Below are 23,024 nucleotides of genomic sequence, written 5' to 3' on the forward strand. Positions count from 1 at the left end.
TGATCTGAACACATTTTGAAGCAGCAAGGGCTCAGAGGACGGCGGAGGTAGATGGAGGTAGACGCCCTCACCTGGGTGAAATACATCCTGGACGAGTTGGAGCCCAAGAGCTTGCCTTCGACATGCTGTTGCACGCGCTCAAGGATACTCTCTTCATGCAGAAAGTGAACTTCATGCTTGGTGGGATGCACATTGACATCTACATTCTGGGGACTGATTTCCAAACTGGGGGGAGGGGGAGAGAGAGAGAGAGAGAGAGATCACAAAAGATGGGAAAATCTCCATGTGGTGACTAGACAATGTGGAGAGGCCCAATCACCACAGCCTCAAAGTTCAGGATCAAGTCAGAGAGACTGAGTGCCACCTCTGGTATCGAGGAGCTGTGCACCATCTTTCTTGGCCTTAGTTTCATTTATAAAGTGGACACAACAGCTCTCCTCACTGCACAGATTTACAATGGGAATTAAGTATATACAAGGCACCTTACATGGGTATGGTAGTTATTACAGGTCAGCTATCAGCTCTCTAGAACTGTTGGATTGTGACCTCAGGCAAGTACCTAACTTGTCTGAATGTTTTCTCAGCTTTAAAGATAGGTAACTATCAAACTGTCCTCTCCACTCACTTTTCAGGGGAAAAAAAAAACCAACAACTTGCTAGTCACCTCAGAGTTCTTACCCCCCTCCCAGTCCATCTGTCATGGCTTGCTGACAATGGAGCTTTGTGCTATGAAGCTCTGTCGGTAGAGGCTACTACAGGGGTGAGGGAGGAGTTCCTAAGCCAGCTTTAGGAACAAGTCTGTCAGACTTCTTGCACGCCAAGCCAGTGGCAGGTCATTTCTTCTGGTAGGCAGTGCACCCCACAGCAGTTCCTCAGGGTGGAGAGGAGTGCCTCCCCACTTCCCCCAGGGCAGCAAGCCAGTGACATTCTCTCATCGGCTTTGTCTCAGCACAGAGTACTGAAGGACGAAGGCGAGAAGCTCTATTAATATCTCAGCCCCGGGGACGGCTGCTCTCTGCACCTGTTCTCCTGCCACTCATCCCTTACGACTCAGCTCCCTGATTTGAATTCAGTATGTGATTTTTTTCAATAAACTTTCCTTGTTCTGCTGCATGATTTCTATCTCCTGTTTAGATCCCACCTAGTACAAAGACAGAACACACTGATGACATTATGGATTCATTACCCAGCGAAGAAACACAAGATGGAGTCAACAACTGCACATTAAATCTAAAAACGACTTTAGTCTCCGGCCAGAGCACCCTGAACATGCCTGATCTCATCGAAGAGCCATCATGAACCATTCCCGTAAGAGCAGAACAAAGACAACTTTTTTGAGAGAGGTTCTTGCCACACTGGCCTGGAACTTAAAATTCTCCCAAATGCTGAGTTTATAGGACTGTTCTAGAAGGCTCAGCTAAGAATGAACTTCCAACACAGTTTCTGCCAGAAGTCTAAGGTTTCAAACCTCAAAGATCTCAGTATGAACTGGTCCTTTGTGTAGCCTTGTTGCAAAGAGAATGGTCACTCTTGGTTTTTAAACGTTTCTTCAGACAAGCAGAACAAGAAACAAGGAAGAGACCCTGACTTTTTTGGGGGTGTTTGGTCTGAATAAGGCAAGCCATAAACTATATGTGTGGTAACTGAAAAATGACTGCCAAATTATTTAAGTAAGCCACTGGGATCTGCCAAGCTAAGACAAGAACCCTACAGGAAGGCAGGTAGGCAAAGGCAGTTAGCATGCAGGCCCACCAACCAGAATCCACAGAGATGAGGGGAGAAAACCGACCCCACAAAAGAGCCTTTGGACTTCCACATGTGTTCTGTGCCCCATGCTTGCTTTTCTGCTCTCTCTATCCTCTCCAGTAAATACACAAATAAAATCTTTAAAAATGTTTAAAGACTGCCCACAGGGCAGGATGCTGTTTCATGACCCCAGCAGGAGGAACCACAGACTCCCTGCGTGAGAACCGGGCTGTTTTCCAGGGGGAGGACAGAGCATCCTTTCGCCAGCAGTGCTCAGGATCAGCCCGGGCTGAACACGGCTAGGCAATCTCTTTCACGGAGGGACACTGAGGATCTCAGAGAGGCTACATTACATTACCTGAGGTACAGGAATGGGTGTGTGTTTTTGGGCAAATATGCAGCGTATACAGTTTCTATGGCTTTTCTCAAGGCAGCTGATTCTACCAACCGGTCTGAAAAGCAAAAGGAGAGTACCCAGTTCAAAATCATCCTTCAAGACGAGGCCACAGGTGCATCATGAAGTCACCTTGGGAAGAACACCTCTGGAGCGACAACCTTATCAGACGCCCTTTATCCATCACCACTTCCCAGCATCTCCTACAGGTTTGGGGCTCTTCCTCTCATCAAGCAGCAGAAAAGACGAGAGGTGTCCAATTCTGCCTCCTCACTCCTTTCCCCACAAGCTCCTGTACACTGGCTTTATGTCTTTGGACCTCAGCAGTCCTCAGATGTTTTAATCCAAAGAGACAAAGCTACCAATCACCCACGGCAAAAGGTGAGAGAGACCACAGCGGGGAAAACTAACGTAGTCCAGCCAAGTGTCCAGCACTGCAACAGAGGTGTGCGTGACACATGTGACACACGAGAGACGAGAGGCAGCTAGCTCTGTCCAAGGAGTTCCAACACGAGGGTCCTGCAGTTGGTCACTTTACTCTCTGGGGCCGCCTCCCAGCTCCCAAATAAACACAGAGACTTATTCTTACTTATGAATGCCCAGCCTTAGCTCAGCTTGTTTCTAGCCAGCTTTTCTAACTTCAATTATCCTGTTTCTCTTTAACTATGTTTTGCCTCTGGGCTTTTTACCTTTCTTTTTATATATCTTTCTTTCCTTCTTACTCCGTGGCTGGCTGGGTGGCTGGGTGGCTGGTCCCTGGCGTCCTCCTCTCCTCTTTTCCTTGCTCTTTGTGCTCTCTTCCCTAGATTTCTCCTCCTATTTATTCTCTCTGCCCAACAGCCCCACCTACTTCTCTCTCCTGCCATGTAGATCTCTATTAGACCAATCAGGTGTTTTAGACAGGCAAAGTAAAATAGCTTCACAGAGTTAAACAAATGCAAAATAAAAGAATGCAACATATCTTTATATCATTAAACAAATATTCTATAGCATAAATAAGTGTAACACATCTTAAAATAATATTCACAACAGGTTCCATACTAAATGGTGAAGGGTAAGAGCAAGCTCTCCAGCACTTCAGGCAGTCCAACAGCTCTACGCATGGTTAAGGTAATTTAAATGACGCAGGCTTGGCGCCACAGATAAAGGCTAGAAGTTAAGACTAAAGACGGAGGAAGATCTGTTTTCAGAAAAACCTAGCTCTCTTTTCTCCTGAGACAGATTTTAAAGGACAGCTTGATGAACTGTGAACTGGCAGCTGAGGATATGTCCCATCTTTATATTTCTAAAGAGTGATGACTTTATCAGCAAGGAGACAATTGTTCTGAGTGAGGACACAGGTCTAGTGGTGTATCTGACAAGACAGATGGAGCAAATCTGTCAAAGTCTCTCAAAGTGAGGCTGGCTATCACAGTGACCTTCGTCCACGCTCCCTTGGTGAGCTGAGCATACACAGGAGGACAGAAGAGGAAACTGGCCTGTTTTTGCCATTGTGAACAAACTGTCCAATGGGGTTCACAGTCTCCTTCTGCTGCCTGTGGATGCAGATGGAGATCTCTCAGCTCTTCTCCAGCACCATGTCTGCCTGCATGATGCCATTCTTCTTACCATGACGATAATGGACTAAATATTGAAATTGTAAGCCAGCCCCAATTAAATGTTTTCCTTATTAAGAGTTGCTGTGGCCATGGTGTCTTTTCTCAGCAATAGAAACCCTAACTAAGACAGAGGACAATTTGCAGGAGTACTGTGTGGGTCCTGGGACCCAAACTCAGGTAGGTCATCAGGCTTGCTGACAAGTACCTTTACCTGCTGAGCCTTCATACTGTCCCTCAGTGCTGTTAATCTTACGTTTAGAACAAAACAAATAAAATGCTATTCCCAAGACTTGCACATGATAAGCCTTTGGGATAGTAGGGAAAATGTCTGCTAACATAAATGGCATTAAGAGGACCTGTCTACCAGTGGTTGGCCTCTCCTAACCGCTCCTGGATCGCTCTGAACAACTGCTGTAAACATACATGACTTGGAGGCTAGAGAAGTGGCTCTTGCTGCTGCTCTTACACAGGACCCCAGAACCCACATCAGGCAGCTCATCACTACCTGAAGCTCTAGCTCTAGGGAACCAACTCTCTCTTCTGAACTCTGCAGGCACTGCACTCCCACATTCATGCATGTATGAGTGTGCACACGCACACACAGGCACACACAAATAAAAATTTTGTTTTAAGATGTATAATTTGAGACATTATAGCCACTTACTGCTAAAAAAGGAAGAAAATATACAATTTCCAATAGCAAACAAAGAATTTAAGAACTAAACTTATGATGAAATGCTTTCCATTAAAGGCAAAGGACCTGTAAGACACCACAGAGCTACATGTGCACATGTACACTGCTGTGCTATGCACAATAGCAAGAAAACAGAATCATCCTAGATGTTTATCACCAGATAAATAATGAGAATGTGGTCTATACATACAAAGTAATTTTATTAAGTCATAAAGAAAAATGAAATCATTAAGTTTACAGAAAAACAAATTGAACTGGAAATTACAGTGAGTTAACTCAGGAACTAAGTTAACTCAGTTAACTTAGGTAGACAAATGTGGCATGGGACAGACCACTGTGACATGAAAATGGAAATGGAACTACTAGGCATGGAAGGGCACAGGCAGGGGGAGGGGAGCTGAGGATGGACAAAATGTATGCATGAAAATGCCATGAAACCTTTTACTTTGTATACAAATTAAGAAACAAAGTAAATATATCTATGCCTTTAAAAAAAAAACAAACCAAAAACCCATGTTAGAGGTGACACTCTCTCTAAAGAAGCCCATATACCCCCGGGCTGGAGAGATGGCTCAGCAGTGAAGAGCACCTGTTGCTTTGCAGAGGGCCCAGGTCAGTTCCCAGCACCCACATGGTAGTTCACAAGCATCCTTAACTCTAGTTCCAGGGGATCCAACCACTTCTTGCCTCCAAGGGCACTAGGCATACACATGGTAGACAAATATACATGGAGGCAAAACATTCATACATGCAAAATGAATAAATTTATTTTCAAAGCCTATACCCATGTCTTAGGTGTATACTATCCTTCCTAAGTCTTCCTCTTTCATTCCCTCAATACCCATCTTAAATCTGTATTAAAAAGTGATTCTTAGTAAACTCCAATTTTGCTTAAAAACAAAAAAACAACTTTGAAGCTAGGCCCTCTGCTTAATGGGTCCCAGGTAGTAGGATCAGGATCCATCTCTGGTGCATGAGCTGGCTTTTTAGAGCCCACTACCTATGGTGGGACACCTCAAATAGCCTTGAGGCAAGGGGAGGGGCTTAGACCTGCCTCAACTGAATGTACCAGGCTCTGCTGACTCCTCAAGGGAGGCCTTACCTTCTTGTAGGAGGAAATTGGGGGTGGGTTGGAGCAGGAGGTGGCGGGAGGCTGGAGGGGTGGGATGAGGGAAGAGGGGGATCTGTGATTGATATGTAAAATGAATAAAAAATTTTAATAATAAAAAAAGAATATGAAAATCAAATGAATGGGAAGATGCTTCCTGCATCTGAACAGAAGCTAAGTTGAGACTGTGGGGATTGGGGGGCAATGTACTCTAGCACCATCCAACCCTTGCAATATATAATTAAGCCACACAACTCCAAAAGTCAAATGGCACTTAATAAGAATCATGTAAATAATAGTCATCAGAGAGAAAAGAACTAATTCAAGGTAATTTAATTTCCTCCTTGATTTCTAGAATTATCCTTAGTGTTATAAATTTAATTCTTTAAAAGAAAAACTCTCAAGGGTCTTAGGATTCAGCTTTTTAGTGACAATGCTTATACCCAAGTCTTGGTTTTCTGCTGTACAATGTGGAAAAGCAGCCCTGACCTCGGGTAGAGTTGGACCTGCTTGTGATGCAAGGCTGTGATGCATTTGAGGAGGGCATTCTGGCCTGCACAGCTCCAGGTAACGAACCAGACTGTGACAGCCAGCACCACAGACTAAAGATAAAACAGGGCTAAATTCTGACATGAAGTTTTTCCCTGTGCAATTGAACCCGTGAGTCAGAAACTCTCCAGGTCCATAAAGCTCTATGTGCAGACACTTGGCTCTTTCTCACTTACGGTTGATGAAGAGTAGGAAAATGCACTTCTTCACAGAGTAGTTCGCATTGGATATATAGCCATTCATTTTGAAAGCCAGGGTTTTATCCTCACACCCAACTTCTATCAGCTCTCTGTTTAGAAAAGAGAAATTTTGAGATTTTTCTAAGTATAAGAAATCTCACATTATAAAAGAATCACAATAGGAAAAAAAACAAAAACAAAAAAACAAAACAAAAACAAAAAACCCAGGGCTCTTTCCCATAAACCAACTCTGGAAAAAAAAAAAAAAAAAAAAAGAAAAAAGAAAAAAGAAAGGCCTGAGCCTAGGTTCAGCTGAGGTCCCATGAGTCTACACCATCTGTCCATCCATCTATCCACCCACCTTCTCAGTGTTTTCAGGTACTTATGTTGAGTGTGGGACACTACTCCAACTGCTGAGAAGTAAAGATGAGTCTAAGCTCTCAATCCTTACTTTGCTTGAAATTTTATCGTCACTAACCCCCAAAGCTGTAAGTCCCAAAACTCATCTCTGCTGACCTGAACCTTTACTGTACTGCACAGCATCAATGAAGTGCCCAAGAGTGTTTATTGGTAAGGACAGGTAAACAAGAGTCAGTCGGTCTCTCTGAAAAGCCATACTTATTTCTTCCTAAGTTTTCAGAATGAACCTTTTGGCAACTAGGTAATTCCTAGCAGCCTTCACATTCCATTTCAGTCTTCACAGACTCCAGAGATTTCCCTTCTTGTCCTGTTATTTTTCTTTGAGGCACCAGCACAGCCTGCTAATGAATGGCATAATTATCTCACTTCCTTCCAACTAGAGTCCTGAGAGAGCAAGATTCACTCCATCTGTTCACTACTATATCCCTACTACAGTACAACACTCACTAGACTTTGCTGTGTAGACCAGAGATTCTCTTCCTGCAGTAACATGTCCTCTGAGTCCTAGGGAGCAGAGTGCAGCCTGCAGTGCTGTACAGACACACTGACCCACAGACCGTTCCTTTCTCCAATGTCTCAGGCCAGTTTGGAAACCTACTTCTCTTTCTTTTCTTTTCTTTTCTTTTCTTTCCTTTTCTTTCTTTCTTTCTTTCTTTCTTTCTTTCTTTCTTTCTTTCTTTCTTTCTTTCTTTCTTTCTTTCTCTCTCTCTCTCTCTCTCTCTCTCTCTCTCTCTCTCTCTCTCTCTCTCTTTCTTTCTCTCTTTCTCTCCTTCCTTCCTTCCTTCCTTCTCTCTGTTTCTGTCTGTCTCTCTCTCTTCCTTTTTCCGAGACAGGGTTTCTCTGTGTAGTTTTGGAGCCTATCCTGGAACTCACTTGATAACCCAGGCTGGCCTCTAACTCACAGAGATCCGCCGGGCTCTGCCTCCTGAGTGCTGGGATTAAAGGGGTGCCCCACCACCGCCCAGCTTGTTCATGTTTTTGTTTTTTGTTTTCTTTGGAAACCTACTTCTGGAAATGCTCTCTAGGGACCATATCCAATCTCTTATAGCTCCTAGGGAGTCCATAACTAGTGTTCAGTCTTAAAATCTTGTCAAAAGCTCTTAAAAGTTACCCTGTAGAACAGAGATCTTCCTTTGATCTAGGAGTACAGCTTTGTAAATGAACTCATTTACATTTAATTAGGAAGAAAAGGTGGTGACAAGTGGACTCCTTCTTCCTTTGGTTTGACTCAAAGAACCAACAGTTTGTCCTTGGAAGCAGAATCTCAGTCCTAGGACAACTGCCAATGATGCTTTAGAGACCTTGGAAAAGTCAAGGCAGATTCGGTTGGCTCCATGTGTGCCTCATGTATGCTTGGCACAGGAAGAATCTTAATACTGTCACCTGGGGTATGGCGTGGGCCTTAGGGACTTTGTGAAGTCCAAATCAGGAATTCCTAGCAAGAAACCTGTGATGGAAATGGTGGGTTTTACAAATAGAGGGGCGCTCAAGAGGAACTCGTAATATAAGCAAATTCTTCTCTTGGGCCTTCTTTGTTAATGACGGGCTGCTAACACCAGCAAATGTAGTCTTTAAGAACAGAAAATTTCGCCGGGTGGTGGTGGCACACGCCTCTAATCTCAGCACTTGGGAGGCAGAGACAGGTGGATGGATCTCTGTGAATTCAAGGCCAGCCTGGTCTACAGAGTGAGTTCCAGGACAGGCTCCAAAGCTACACAAAGAAACCCTGCCTTGAAAAACCAAAATAAATAAATAAATAAATAAATAAATAAATAAATAAATAAATAAATAAATAAAAAAGGAAACAAAAATTTCATTCACCTTTACACCCCTAACTTCTGATACAAATCTTGAAATAAGAAAGGCAATTAATCAATGCTGAATGACAAGTAAATTAAATCCTCACCTGGCAATAGTGCAATAAAAGGAAAACAGGAACATTAAGGGTGACAGAATTCTAAATTACAAACATTTGGAAAACAAAGTCCAAAAGAACAAGTGTATATACAGGCACAGCATTCAGGAGACAAAACTCCCAGAGAGCACTGATTACATGAGATAGAGACTGGATCAACGAACGTGAAACATGAAAACAGGCCTGGATATCTGACTACACCAACTCTAACAGCATCCATTGTCTCGGCAGGTTTGAAAATAATGCAATGGGTTGATGAATCAACAGAAGGGATTCGAAAGATTTTGTTAACCATGGATTACTCACATACCGACTAACAGCGTTTCCGAAGATGGAACGAATGTTGTCCACGGTTGTGGCATTGGGTAGTGTTCTGATATCGGCCACTGTCTCACCTTGCTGGAAAACAGACAGCATGGTGACTTGACATCCAATGGCATTACTGGATGAGAAGTAGAATTATTTCTTAAAAATCTCCTACTTTTCTTTCCTAATACAAACTGTCCTTCAAAATCCTAACTTAGGGACTGGAGAGGTGGATCAGGCATTAAGACACTGGCTGAGGCTCTTGCAGAGGTCCCAAGTTCTTTTCCCAGCATCCACACAGCACTCACAACCATCCGTAACTCCACTTCCAGGGGATTGGATGACCTTCTTCTGGACTCTGTGGGCACCAGGCATGTACATGGTGCAGAGAAATACATGCAGGAGAAACATTTGTACATATAAAACAAAAATGAATATATCTTTTTGAAAAAATCATGACTTACTTTTTTAACTGAGAAACTAATGCCTGAATTGTGTATTGAATACCTGAAAAAGAAAAGGTAAAAGCTAAGCAGAGGATAGTCAAATGCATAATAAATTCAGAGATCTACTTTTAATTAAATAAATTGGTAGATTTATAAGAAGAAGGTGACTTAAACAAAGATATGTACAATATACGTACAATCAAAATACCTTGGTATAACCTATATTATCCACAAGAAAACAAAGCAACAGAGACTCATGGAGATAACACTGCCAAATGTGACTATGTCAAACAAAACACAGAATGTTACAGGCTGCTGACTGGATCTTGGCACAATCTGAACCTACAGGATTATTTTCATGATATCAGAAGTCCTTGGCTACCATCAGGACATCCTTCACACTCATATTTACCCTCTGTACTTGATTCTCCCCACTGCTTTTTCCCGGCTGCTGGGTCCTGCTCCAGTATCTCCACAGCCTTTTTGAAGACAACTTTATCACTCTTCTGTTCACCAACCCCATGAACCAAAGTACCGTGTTTAATGAGATGCATTTATTAAATAACAATTTTCCACCTTACCACATTTAGAACCCATTTGTACAAATATACTACATTTATTGAAACACAATTCTGCTTTTAGCTGCTCTCAGTCCCCTTTTCCTATTAACAGCCTCCAAGTTGCTTTGGGAAACTCCTTTAATCCCATCCCTCCTAAGGCATGCCAAGTAAAGACTGCCAACCAAGAAGTTTCCCCAGAGCTGTGGGCACAGAACCATGAATCCCAGTAATGCCAACCATAGCACTGTCCAGAACAGACCTTCAAAGCAGAGGCAGAAGAGAATACCCTGTCTTACCTCTTCCTACCCAGTGAGCAACTGTTCAGTGATTTCTTTTTGGCTCAAGGTAGGTAAGACCAGTTCGCTTCATCAACCAGCAGTGAACCCCACCAAAAAGAGACCAACTGTGCCCCTGGAAAGATGAGTCAAGACTCAGGGCTGATGAGCAAACCGGACCAGACCAGCACATAGGCCAGCTTTGTTGTCTGCATCCAGTTTTCAAATACTCTCAATTTATAAGTGCTGAGGCACATTCCTTTAATGACAGAGCTCAAGGACTCACTCCCAGATTTCAGACAGTACCTGCCAACAACTTCCAAAATTTTCCCATACTCTTCACTTGGATTTTTCAAAGCTTTCCTCCTTGTCATTATGTTGTAAAAAAGGTCTTCCACCTGAAGAGAGATCCAGTTGTCTTGTAAGTTCATGGATGTGTGTGGAAAGCTTTGCAGTGTCTACCTAAAGCTGGATCTCAAGGTCATGAACCAGTGACATTACCAACAGCACTGTCCTAAGTCCTGACTCAGGGAGGGGAAAGGGGGAAGGAAGCATCAACAAAGGAATTAAAGGGTATTTTTCCTACATGCACATTCACTGACTTCTCAAACAGATAACGGGGGATGGCTCTATGGCATGTTTTTTTGTTAAAAATATAAAGGACTAAAAACATTTAAAATTATTGTCTTGCTCAAGAGAGTAAGACATGAATGTAACTCTATAATCAATTACTATATTACATGGCATTCAGAGACATTTTTCAAACTAAAGAAAATCATAAAACTAGCGATGATTTGGAGTTCTCAACAATCACACTATGCATGTAGCTAAGGCTCCCTCTAGGCAGCACTTTGACGCCCAGGTTTGTTTCTCCTCCTGCCTGCCTCTCATGCCTAAGACTTGAGATGTGCTACAGCCGGGGTCAGGAGTGAAGGGACCAGAGAAGTGTAACATGAAAGTGAGGTGCTCTATGGGATCCCAGACTGGAAAGACACTGAGATGCTATGATAAGGCTGCATGATGAGTTTCTTCTTGACTAACAACATTCACATGACCCACCCGAGGCCCTCTGAGGCAGACAGGTAGGAATTCTTTTTTCCACTGGAGACACTGGAAACTGAAATTCTGAGATGTTAAGTGATTTTCCTGTAAACACACACACACTGAAAGATAAGACTGGGACTCCAACCCATGTCTTCTGAAGTCAACCATGTTTTTTCAATGCCAACTACTCTGCTATTGATGTTTACCAGCCCCTTACAAAAGACAAGAAGGTAGACAGGTTGCCATGTCATAAAACGCAATAATCATTTTTCTTACTTAGAAGCGTAGGTATCTTGGGACTTCTATTAGAAGCCAAAATTTATTTGATTTTTACATCAAAAACTCAAAGCCATTTTATATTGTACTTCAAGCATTCCTACAAAGCTGTTTGTTACCAGTTTTATTCCCATGTACCATTCTTACCGTTATCTGGGTACCCTGGTTGCCTGCACATGGTTTAGGAGGGGCTTGCAGCTTTCCATCTGAGTAACTTGCTCTAGTCAGAAAACATAAAAGATTATTAGTATCTAACAGGATGATTATCCAAAGCATAAAAACACAAATCATGGTATAGGCATAGTAGCATATATCTGTAACCTCAACACTGGATATGCCTTGCAAGTTCCTGAACTACATAAAACAATAAATACATTAATACTCCACACTTAAAATGACAAACTTTATTATTATTTTTAAAAAGCTTGCAAATAAATAAAACCTCAGACACCAAAATTAACCAGGCCCAAAATCTATATAACACAATGAACTTCTATACAGTTAGAACAGATATTGAGAAATGAATCTGTAGTGCTTCACATTAAATTTTACACCTTCAGTATAAAATATATTTTATGTGCTTATCCACTACCCAAAACAAAAATCCACAACAGAACTAGTAAAACAATGTGCTTTCTAACCTCTTTCATAATCATGTCTATTACCTGGATTCAGTCCATATTATCACATTTTAAAAATAAAAATTGTATCAATACATTATAACATAGCCATATTATATATTGTTAATTAGATTTTATTTTAAAGCCCTATTATAGCAAACCTTGCCTGAGCTGTTAAATTCTGAGTTACTAACTTTGTCATTGCTGAAGGTAGCTGTAAATATTGCTGCAATTCTGCAACCATTTGCCTGCTGAGGTCCTGATAATAAAAAAGGCCTTAGCCAGCAACAGTAGTGCACACCTGTAATCCCAGGCACTTAAGAGACAAAAGCAGGAGGGTCATTGCAAGTTCCAGGCAGCCAGAGGTACACAGCAATACTGTCTCAAAACCAAAACAAAACCCAATATCCCACAAACAAAACAGTTCTTGATCTGGCACAGGAACAGTCTTTTATCCAAGTGTAGACCAATGTGCTAAGTGATCTGGAAAGCAGGAAGAACCCTTCGGCCTTGGGGAGAGAGGTGAGCTGGGGAGGTGACAGCATCACAGAAAGGAAGGAAACTCATTAAGGCTTTGAGGAGGAATAGTTTCAGGAGAATAGTGCAAGAAAAGCATCTTATAAGTCAGAGAACAAGGAATTCTGGAAGACATGGCACTTGGTAATATGAGGAGAGAAGGGGCTGGAAAGTGGGTTCAGGGCATATGGGACATGTCTCAGCCAGTGATTGCTGTGATGAAACACCATGACCAAAGCAACTTGGGGAGGAAAGGATTTATTTGGCTTATACTTCCATATCACAGTTCATCATCAAAGAAGTCAGGACAGGAACTTATGCAGGGCAGGAACCTGGAGGCAAGAGCTGATGCAGAGGCCATGGAAGGGTGCTACTTACTGGCTTGCTCCACATGGCTTGCTCAACCTGCTTTTATAGAACCCAGGAGCACCAGCCCAGGGATGGCACCACCCAGAATGGGCTGCCTCCACCATCAATCACTAATTAAGAAAATATCTTACAGCCAAATCTTATAGAGGCATTTTCTTTTTCTTTTTAATTAATTTTTATTTCATGTACATTGGTGTTTTGCCTGCATGTATGTCTGTGTAAAGATGTTGGATCCCCCTGGAACTAGAGTTATAGACAGTCATGAGCTGCCATGTGGATGCTGGGAACTGAACTGGGGTCATCTGGAAGAGCAGCCAGTGCTCTTAACCATTGAGCCATCTCTCCAGCCCTAGAGGCATTTTCTTAATTGAGCTTCCCTCTTCTCAAATGACTTTAGCTTGAATCAAGTTGACATAAGACTATCCAGCTCAGGAAGGCACTGGATGTCAAGAGGATACCTCTGGATTTCATCCTGCCTCAGAAGGGAGCCACTACAAGTTGCCGGTAAGGCATAACACAAAACCAGAGGTCATGAAACAAAACTCATACCTCAGGGTACCTACACAAAACTTAACTCACAATTGTCTGTCTGGTTTATAACATGCCAATCAGACCACTCAAATTCACATAGAATCAAGCCCCCTAACATCAGCCCTGCAAACTCTGAAGCACTCTCTATTACATCCCACATTAGTCTTCTGAAAAAGATGGAGGACACAGAATTTCCTGTTTTATTTTACAACATGCATGCTTAAATGTATTGTCTTGCTTTTCTTTCTTCTTTCTGCACTCATTAGATACTACTACTAGTCTTTGGCCAGTGGCAGCCAATGCTGAAAAACCAGAGCATGATTTTGATTTCTTGAATCCCATTTTTGTTCTGTCCCAGGACCATTCTGAGCCTCTGGAAACTGGAAGCACAACAGCCAGGCAGCAGCCAGCTGCCGCAGGCACAGGCTGAAGGAAACCAGCAGCTCAGGAGCTAGCAAATGAATTGTGGGTCTTCAGCATCCCAGCCACAGACCTGTAATTAGCCCACGGTGCGACCCCACCAAAGGGCAAAGTCAAAATAATACTAGCAACTACTATTTGCTTAGAAAATCTATGTGCAATATATACCTTCGTGCTTGCAATATGTTTATGTTGCAACTTCTCTCTCTCTCTCTCTCTCTCTCTCTCTCTCTCTCTCTCTCTCTCTCTCTCTCTCTCATTTTTGTTTTTTTAAGGCAGGGTCTCAGGTCTCTCCGCATTGCCCTGGCTGTCCAGGAACTCGCTCTGTAGACCAGGCTGGACTCAAACTTAGAGATCCGCTTGCTTCTGCCTCCCAAGTGCTGGGATTAAAGGCGTGCACCACCACAGCATGGTGGGGCTAGAGATGGCTCAGCCGTTAAAAGCACTGGCTGATCTTCCAGCAGAGCACAGAGGCCAAAGAGAAAAGGAGCAGAAAGGGGTTTCACTATCCCTTTACAAGACACATCTCATGACCAGGGAATTTGCAGAGGATCTGTATTCTATTCCCAGAACTCACATGGCAGCACACAATCATTTGTAACTCCAGTCCCAGGAGATCCACACCCTCTTCTGGCCTCCAAAGGCACCAGACATGCACTTGGTACACAGGTATGCATATGGTCAAAATATCCATACATATAAAATAAATGTATTTAAAATTTAAAAAGGAGCCATGAAGTAAGAGTACCACCTCATGATCATCCCTGTGGATGAACACTTTATTCATAGGAAGGGAAGATAACTAGTATCTTAACAACAACAATGTAACATGTTTAGGGAGGGTCACACTGAGATCAAATACCTCACAAAAGTCATTATCACATACCTGTATGCACATTTTCCATCGGCTGTTTTGGTTGTAATAGTAACATGAGCCACATGGCTTATGCTCGCCAAAGCCTAGGGAGGGGAGGAAAGAAGATGAAAGAAAAACTCACCATTGCTTCATCAAAGGCAAAAGTTACCTAACTTGCCTCTTTTGATCTACATTCATGTAGCAACAATGAACAATTTGATGATGTTTTAAGAAAAAGAGATAAACTCTAATCCCTAGGGAGAGCATATATTAAAACTCCAAGAGGGATTACAAACACTTCCTGTGTTAACAGCAACTGTATCTCGTGCTGGTGCACAGGGCTGTGCGGGACAGCTCCCATGACTCTAACAGCGCATGAGATGATCAACTTAGAGACGAAAGGCTTCTCTTAGCTCATGGTCTTAGAGGACCCACTCGATGGTCAGTAGGTCCTGACACTTTAGTCCTGTGCTGAACAAATTCATCCTGGCATGGAGGTCATGGAGACCAAAGCCACTCACACCTGACATCCACAGAGGCCAAAGAGAAAAGGAACAGGAAGGGGTTTCACTATCCCCTTTACTTAGCTTCAATAATCTCCCACTAACAATGAACTGGGGACCAAGCTTTTGGTGCATGGGTCTCTAGGGGACACTTCAGTTCCAAATGGTAGCAAATGTATTTAATATATTTTCAGTGACGTATCTTCTGAGAAATTAAAAATGTACTTTTAGAAAGAAGAAAAACAAAACAAAACAGGATCTCTTAAAACTGCTTTATAGAAACAATTATATTTTTTAAAATATGAATTTTGGGTTGGCGAGATGACTCAGAGGTTAAAAGCACTGGCTGTTCTTCCAGAGGTCCTGGGTTCAATTCCCAGCAACCACATGGTGGCTCACAACCATCTGTAATGAGATCTGGCTCCCTCTTCTGGTCTGAAGGGATACATGCAAGCAGAACACTGTATACATAATAAATAATCTTTAAAAAATAAATAAAATAAAAATATGAATTTAAAATTGCTACAACGGGTCTGTGCAACAACATCTACACATGTGAGGCAGTTTCAATTCATTAAAAGCAACATGGCTCTGCTTGGGCAGCTGAGGCAGGAGGATCACCTGAACCCAGGACTTTGAGATCAGCAAAGGAGCTTGACCCCATCTCAAAAAAATAAATGAACAAAAAAGGGAATATTCTTCGGGCTCAGAGATGACTTGGTCATCACCAGATTTCCCCAGGTTGTGTAGTCTATCCTTCTCTCTCCCTTTGTAGCCAAGATGGTTTCAAACTCTCAATTGTCCTGTCTCAGTACTGGTATTATAGGCATATACCATTGCACCCAGCTTGGCTTATATAATTTTCAACACTTACAGACTTGAGCTGGGTGTGGTAGTGCAGCTTGTAATCCCAATAGGTTGGAGGTAAAGGTAGGATGATCTAGAGCTTAAGACCAGCCTCAACTACATAAGTAGTTCAAGACCAACCAGGGCTATAGAAGACCTGGTTCAAAACATAAAACACACTTAAAATATAAATGACTTTGAGATCTGTGTAAGGCAAGACCTGCTCATAGAAGACAATCCTATGTATTTTTAGGAAGAAAGTGGGCCAATATGTTCAACTATTTCTACCTTGAAAAGGAAAAAAAAAGAAAAAAAATCGCCATTTGCTCAAATTCAGATGTAGGTAAGATTCAATCAAGTGTGAGTGTGGGGGTGCTGGGGAGACAGAAGCAGCAGATCCTTGTGAGTTCCAGGACAGTCAGGACTACTTTTGTTGAGATAGTAGTGAGACCTTATTTCAAAGAGAGAGACAGAGAGAGACAGAGAGAGAGAGAGAGAGAGAGAGAGAGACAGAGAGAGAGACAGACAGAGACAGACAGACAGAGACAGACAGACAGAGACAGACAGAGAGAGAGAACGCGCGGGCGCGAGAGCGGGATCCGATGAGGTGGATTCTCAGGCTCTTCAAATATCTTTTAGTTTACAGGTCCTTGCTCCTTCTCTGCTCTCTATTCCTGTGAGGATTACCAGCTGAGTCTATTGTATGTAGTTTTCTAATCCCAGTATGGCTTACGTTACCATTCCCATATGCCCTCTACATTTTCCATACACTGATGTTTGGATGAAAGTGTTGATCAGATTCACATTTGATTTTTTGATAAAACGTCATAGGTGATATTAGGGACTTCTATAAAGAAATACATGATATCCAGTGCCTCTGTAGATAAAATAGTATATCAAATATTTTTGAAAAATTCTCTGTCCTGAAAAGCTAAGTTTGTTAAAATTTATATGTATTTAACAAGTACAAAGTATTAAATTTCATTTGCTCCTGTTGAGACAGGACAACATTATCAACAGGAGGACATTTTTATACATTTCTTTAAACCTTAGCTTACCTCACCCCGGAAGCCATAGGTAGAAATACTGGTTAAATCCTCAAAGGTCTGCAGTTTACTTGTAGTGAACCTCTCACACACAATATCCAGATCTTCCTTCTACATAGTTAAGGGGGAAGAGTAAATAATTATGTCTCTCATTTCCCAACTCTTTCTGGATTTTCATTGTATTGCTTTCATCTGAGAAGAAATTCTCCAAAGAGGTTTAAATTAGGACTACCTTCCTTACCCAAGACATCAACAGACCTGAGGTTCACCTTCTTCATTAAGTCCTCCTCCTCCTCAGTGTGAGGTAGTTTCCACGTCACGTCCCCACCCCCTAGCACTGGGACTCCACCCTTAGACCTCTTCTTTACCTGTACTCACTCATCTCTGTCTTTCTCCTGCCTGCTCCCCATCCTTTTTCAAGACAGGGTCTCATTGACACACAGGATGCGTCAAACTTAATTCTCCAACCTTGTCCTCTCAAGTGCTGGAATTGTATGCATTTGACATCATACCCAAATTTCATTTTCTTTTTAAAATAAAACAAAACAAAACAAAAAAAACCCCAAATCTTTATTTTTAATCTACAGGAGACTCTTAAAGTTGTAGTAAAAATAGATATAACAAAATTTCATTTTAGTTGGATGTGGTGGCACACACTTGAAATTCTAGCACTTTGGAAATAGAAGTAGGAGGGATAAAAATTACGGTCACCCTTAGCTATACAGTGCAATCAAGGTAAGGCTAAGTCACAAGAGACCCTGCCGCAAAAGCCATAAACAAGGGCTGGAGAATGGCTCAATGTGGTAAGAGCACTTGCTGCTTTTCCAAAGGACCTGACTTCAGATCCTAGCACCCACATCAGGTGACTCACAGCTACTTCTAACTCCAGCTCCAGGAAATCCAATGCCCTCTTTTGGCCTCTATATGGACTAGCACTCACAGGCATAAATACAGCCCCCGCCCCCTCCCCCCCCCCCCAGAGACAGCGAGATTGAGAATCTTAAAAATAAAAAAACAACAAACAAAACTTTTCATCTTAACCACTTTTAAATGTATAGTTCAGTACATTAAGTACATATTTACACTAGTTAAATTTATATAAATTTAACAAGTAAAAAATAGACAACCATCCATGTCTAGAACTTCATCATTTTTCTTAAGTTGGATCTTAGTACCTGTTTAACAGTAACTTTCCATTCTCCTCATCCCCCAATCTCTGGCCGATCACCAGTCCACATTCTGTCTCTCTGAGTCTGACTTCTCTAGCAACCTTATATAGTAGGAATTGTTTAATCCTTTTACTTTTTGTGATTGATTTATTTCAGTTAATACAAAGTCTGCCAAGTTTATCCCTGTTGAAGCATGTCAGAATTTCATGCCTATCCAAGGTGTAATACACATGTGGATGTGTGTCACAGTTTATCCATTTATCTGCTGATGGACATGAATCACTTCTACCTTTGGCCTATTGTAAATAATGTTATGAATATAACCATACAAATCTACCCATATCCCTCTCTCTCTTATCTACATATACACAGAAATAGAAATAGTAATAGTAATTCTGAGAAAATACATCACTTTCCGTAATTTTACACTATTTTACATTCCCACCAACAATGCACAGAGACTGAATTCTCTACCTTCTAACAATCTATATAATTTTATTTCTTTGATAGTGGTCATAGTGAAATGGTATCTCATCACAGCTTGGATATGTACTTCTGTAATGGCTACCTCTGAACATCTTTTCATGAATCTTAAAGCTTTTCATATATCAAAATGCAAAGCTTGAAATTTTTTTTTTTTTTTTTTTTTTTTTTTTTTTTTTTTTTTTGGTTTTTCGAGACAGGGTTTCTCTGTGTAGCTTTGCGCCTTTCCTGGAGCTCACTTGGTAGCCCAGGCTGGCCTCGAACTCACAGAGATCCGCCTGGCTCTGCCTCCCGAGTGCTGGGATTAAAGGCGTGCGCCACCACCGCCCGGCCTGAAATTTTTATCTGTAGACTTCTGCATGTGTTCACTGAGACACACACACCTTTAAAAGGCACTTTAACGTGCTCCCAAATGAACTGCTTATCTTCCCTTCAAATCTTTCTCTCATAATCTTGCCCATTCCGATAAGTGACAACTCTTACTCAATTACTTACTCTCTTATCCCACATCAGCAAGTTCTGAGAGGTCTGCCTTGAGAATTAACTCAGGAATCTCCCTGGTCCTTACATCTCAAATACAATCAGACTGGTCCAAGGCACTGTGACCCCATTCCTGGGTTCCTACCAGAGTCTTCTGACTACCTCTACACTGCCCTGTAGCAACTTGTTTCCAACAGTCTCTTTTAAATTTTTAATTTTATTTTTATATGTACGTGTGTGTGCCTGATTGTATGTGTACCACACTCATGAAGTGCCCTCAGAGGCTGCCGGAACCCCTGAAACTGGCATTCTAGCTGTTGTGAGACATTTGATATGGGTGCTGAGAACAGAATCTGGGTCCTCTGCAAGTGTGGCAAGTGCTGTTAACCACTGAGTCATCATCACTCCAGGCCCATTCAAAGGTTATTTTTTTAATAAAACACATCACCATATCATGAGCTGTTTTGCTTAAAATCCTTGGGTTCTATCCACCATAGCTGCCCAAAAAAGCTATGGCCAGAAGATCTACCATGTTTCCTCCTAGGCCTCATGTCTTGCTCTCCCTGTTGGAGATACACTGGCTTCCTTACTGGTCCATCAAGTTCAGGAATACCTCAACTTCAAGATTTTCGTCTTTATTGTTCTCTCTGCCCAGGACACTCATCCTTTCAACACTTTCATAACTTGTTCCTCAATCTCCATTAGTTTTCTCCATAAATTTCATACTCATATTAAAGCCCTCCTGAGTCACCAATAAATGGAGATTGCAGCATCCTTCCCGCTCTGATCCTGTCTTCCTTCTAGCTGTTATCTTCTGTACAGTACCGTATTCCATCCAACATACTAGTCACTATTTACTGACTCCCACTACCAGGACAGAAAACAAAGGATTTTTGCTCATTTTATTTACTGACATAGCCCCTCAACAATGTCCAATACACAATAGAAACTTAATACATAATTATTGTTAGTGTTCAAGCTTTCAATCAAAAATACCTTCTGCAAAAGACTAAAGTCACCAGGCTAGGGTGAGGTCTTACATTTTCCTAGAGGTATGAAACACACAAACCCAGTTCCCCCGGGTTTTACTTACCCTGATTCCAGTGCCATTGTCCTGGATCTGAATTAGCTTCAGGCCTCCTTCTTTAACAATCACTTGAATATTTGTAGATTTTGCATCTAAACTGGCAATCAGAGAAAACATTTTGTCAGCTGCAACTACTTTGATACACATATTATAATAACAAATTCCAAACAGAGTGCTTGATTAACATGTTTTCTCTTTGTCTTACAAACTCAATGTGGGTACTGTATGAATGTATACATTACATAAGTGGTAAGCGCAGAGCTAACGTTTCTGTTCCTGAAGGACAGTCCTTTTAGCACATTCGTTTCTTACTCTCTTTTCAACTAATTTTACTGTTAAAACAACTTTAATCAGTCTCTGGTTTCTAAGTGACTCTAATAAAATATCATTTAAAAATAAAGTTTTCTTCTACTCTTATATTTTCAAGAAAACTGATGATGAAGCAAAGAAAAACTGCCATGCAGAAATTTCTTTAAGAGGCTTAAGGGGAGCCGGGTGTGGTGCACACCTTTAATCCCGGCATTTGAGAGACAGAGGCAGTCAGATCTCTGTGAGTTCAGGGCAAGCCTGGTCTACAAAGGGAGTTCCAGGACAGCCAGGGCTGCTACACAGAGAAACCCTGTCTTGAAATCAAATAAACAAAAAATGGAGGGTTAAGGGGTGGGGGCCTGAAGAGACAGCTCTGCAGTTAGGAGCACTGGCTGCTCCTTCAGAGGAACAGGGTTTAATTCCCAGTACCCAGAGTGGCTCACCACCATCTGTAACTCCAGTTGCAGAGGACTTGATGCTCTCTGTAGGCCTATGAGGGCAATCCATGCACACGGTGCATAGACATATGTTGGCAAAACACCCATACACATAAAATAAAAATCTAAATGTAAAAATAGGCTAATAGGGTTCGTAAAATGTCTGAGGGGGTAAAGGCACCTGCCATTAACCAGAGTACCTAAGTTTAATCCCTGGCACCCACAAGATGGAAGGAGAGAACCAACTCCTCAAAGTTCTCTTCTGACCTCCACAAGTGTGTTGTACACACAACCTCCATCATACAGATAAATCAGTAAACAAATTTAATTAAGCTAAACAGGGGAAATAATCTTAAAAAGGAAGAAGTTATCTACCACAGAAAATAAATTTGGCCTGGGGCTGCATGAAAAGGGGAAGTTATCAATTCCTCTCATGAAAAATTCTTTATTGAAAAAAAGACAGTAAGTTACTTAAATAATAAACTTTTCTTGGCACCTCTGTATCAAAAACCTTAACTATTTAAAAAGCACTTAACTAGAATCCATGCAAAAATCTCTGCTCCAATATAAACTATGCTATTTTTAAGCTTAGTTTTATAGTACAATAACTGACCCAACTTATCCTTATAGTTTATCTAACATTGTAGAAACGGTCTAGGTGCTACTATGGCAGTCTAGGAGCTACACCCAATCAAACGTCCCCAGGCTCCCTGCTACTTCTGTTGGTTACCTCTTAACTCTTTTCCTTTCTCCCTGCCACAGTACCACTGCTCTGAATGGGTTGTGTTTTCAATGAACTTCTACAAGACGCTTGCTATTCCTCACTGGAGAAATCTTTCCTCTTTTTTGTAACTGAAGTATGGGCTTCGCTAACATCACTTGACACTAACACAAGGATCTGACAGTATTTATGTATACTTTATAGATGTCCTTTTTGAACATATTTAGTGGTATGTCTATTTTGAGGACTACTCTTCACATTCCCTTTTCTGTCCACATTTTTAACCTCTCCCCTCCACAATGTGACGGGTTTAAGTCCCAGAAGCAACAAATGCCACCCCCTAGAACACTAACTGGGGTCACTAATTTGATAATTAGGAGTCAGAGAAAAGCCCCATGTTCACTGGCCTGATCTAAAACGCCAATAATTTTGAATAAAACTCAAAAGGAACTGTGCCTTGGATGTGTACGGACTGTTCCGAGAATGAACGATCAACATGGTATTACTCTGAAGACTGTTTATCTTTCCACCCTAAACATTCGAATACACATCTTCAGCTGCGCATCTTCTGCGTCTGCGATGTGAAGTTAAGCAGCTTCCTTCGGGAAGGTACCATTAAATCAATATTACGCCTGCTTCCTCTACTTGCGACCCAAACGGGTCTCGCGGAAGCCGGGAGGCCCCCCTGCCAGCGGGAGGCCGGCCAGGCGCGCTCAGGGTCCCCGTGCCAGCGCCGCGCACGGTGGCCGGCGGCAGCAGGTGGGGCGGCCCGGCCCGTGCCGCCGCCAGGGAGCTCGGCTCCGCTCCCTCCGTACCAGTTTTCAATCATCTCTTTGATAGCATTGGCCGGCCGCTGGATAACTTCCCCCGCCGCTATGCGGTTCACCACCGTCTCGTCCAGGCGCCGGATAACTCCCGCTACGAACGCCATCTTGGCGCCAGAGCTCGCCGTCAGCCAATCACTTCGCCTCCTCCCGCCCACGTCCTCCCTCCAGCTTCGGCCGACGCCGTTCCCGCACGGCTTTCCCAGCGACAAGAGATGATTGGGCCGCATGAGTGCCAGTCAAAGGCTTGCCCACGTCAGTTCCTAGGTCTCCGTCCCGCCCTAAACAGCGGCCGCC

General features: G+C 42.3%; 1 protein-coding gene across 7 annotated transcripts in view; it reads right to left on the reverse strand.

Moving 5' to 3' along the window:
* Window positions 1-22,984, reverse strand: part of Mlh1 (mutL homolog 1) — a 41,556-nt gene extending 18,572 nt beyond the window's left edge. For 3 of the 7 annotated variants that reach the window (XM_042281810.2, XM_042281811.2, XM_076577179.1), the window contains exons 1-11: window positions 22,719-22,984; window positions 20,443-20,533; window positions 17,230-17,328; window positions 14,853-14,926; window positions 11,658-11,730; window positions 10,497-10,588; window positions 9,374-9,416; window positions 8,914-9,002; window positions 6,266-6,378; window positions 2,105-2,198; window positions 72-225 (exon numbers count right to left, since the gene is read on the reverse strand). In XM_042281810.2, the coding sequence (XP_042137744.2) occupies window positions 72-225; window positions 2,105-2,198; window positions 6,266-6,378; window positions 8,914-9,002; window positions 9,374-9,416; window positions 10,497-10,588; window positions 11,658-11,730; window positions 14,853-14,926; window positions 17,230-17,328; window positions 20,443-20,533; window positions 22,719-22,957 (1,161 nt within the window). In that variant the 5' untranslated portion in view covers window positions 22,958-22,984. Of the gene's footprint in view, window positions 1-71; window positions 226-2,104; window positions 2,199-6,265; window positions 6,379-8,913; window positions 9,003-9,373; window positions 9,417-10,496; window positions 10,589-11,657; window positions 11,731-14,852; window positions 14,927-17,229; window positions 17,329-20,442; window positions 20,534-22,409; window positions 22,645-22,718 lie in introns of those variants that run through there. The other 4 variants (XM_076577180.1, XM_076577181.1, XM_076577184.1 and 1 more) reach the window with 4 other exon arrangements.
* Between the last annotated feature and the right edge of the window lie 40 nt (window positions 22,985-23,024).

The sequence above is a fragment of the Peromyscus maniculatus genome, chromosome 7, assembly GCF_049852395.1.
Source record: "Peromyscus maniculatus bairdii isolate BWxNUB_F1_BW_parent chromosome 7, HU_Pman_BW_mat_3.1, whole genome shotgun sequence".
Taxonomy (NCBI): Eukaryota; Metazoa; Chordata; class Mammalia; order Rodentia; family Cricetidae; genus Peromyscus; species Peromyscus maniculatus.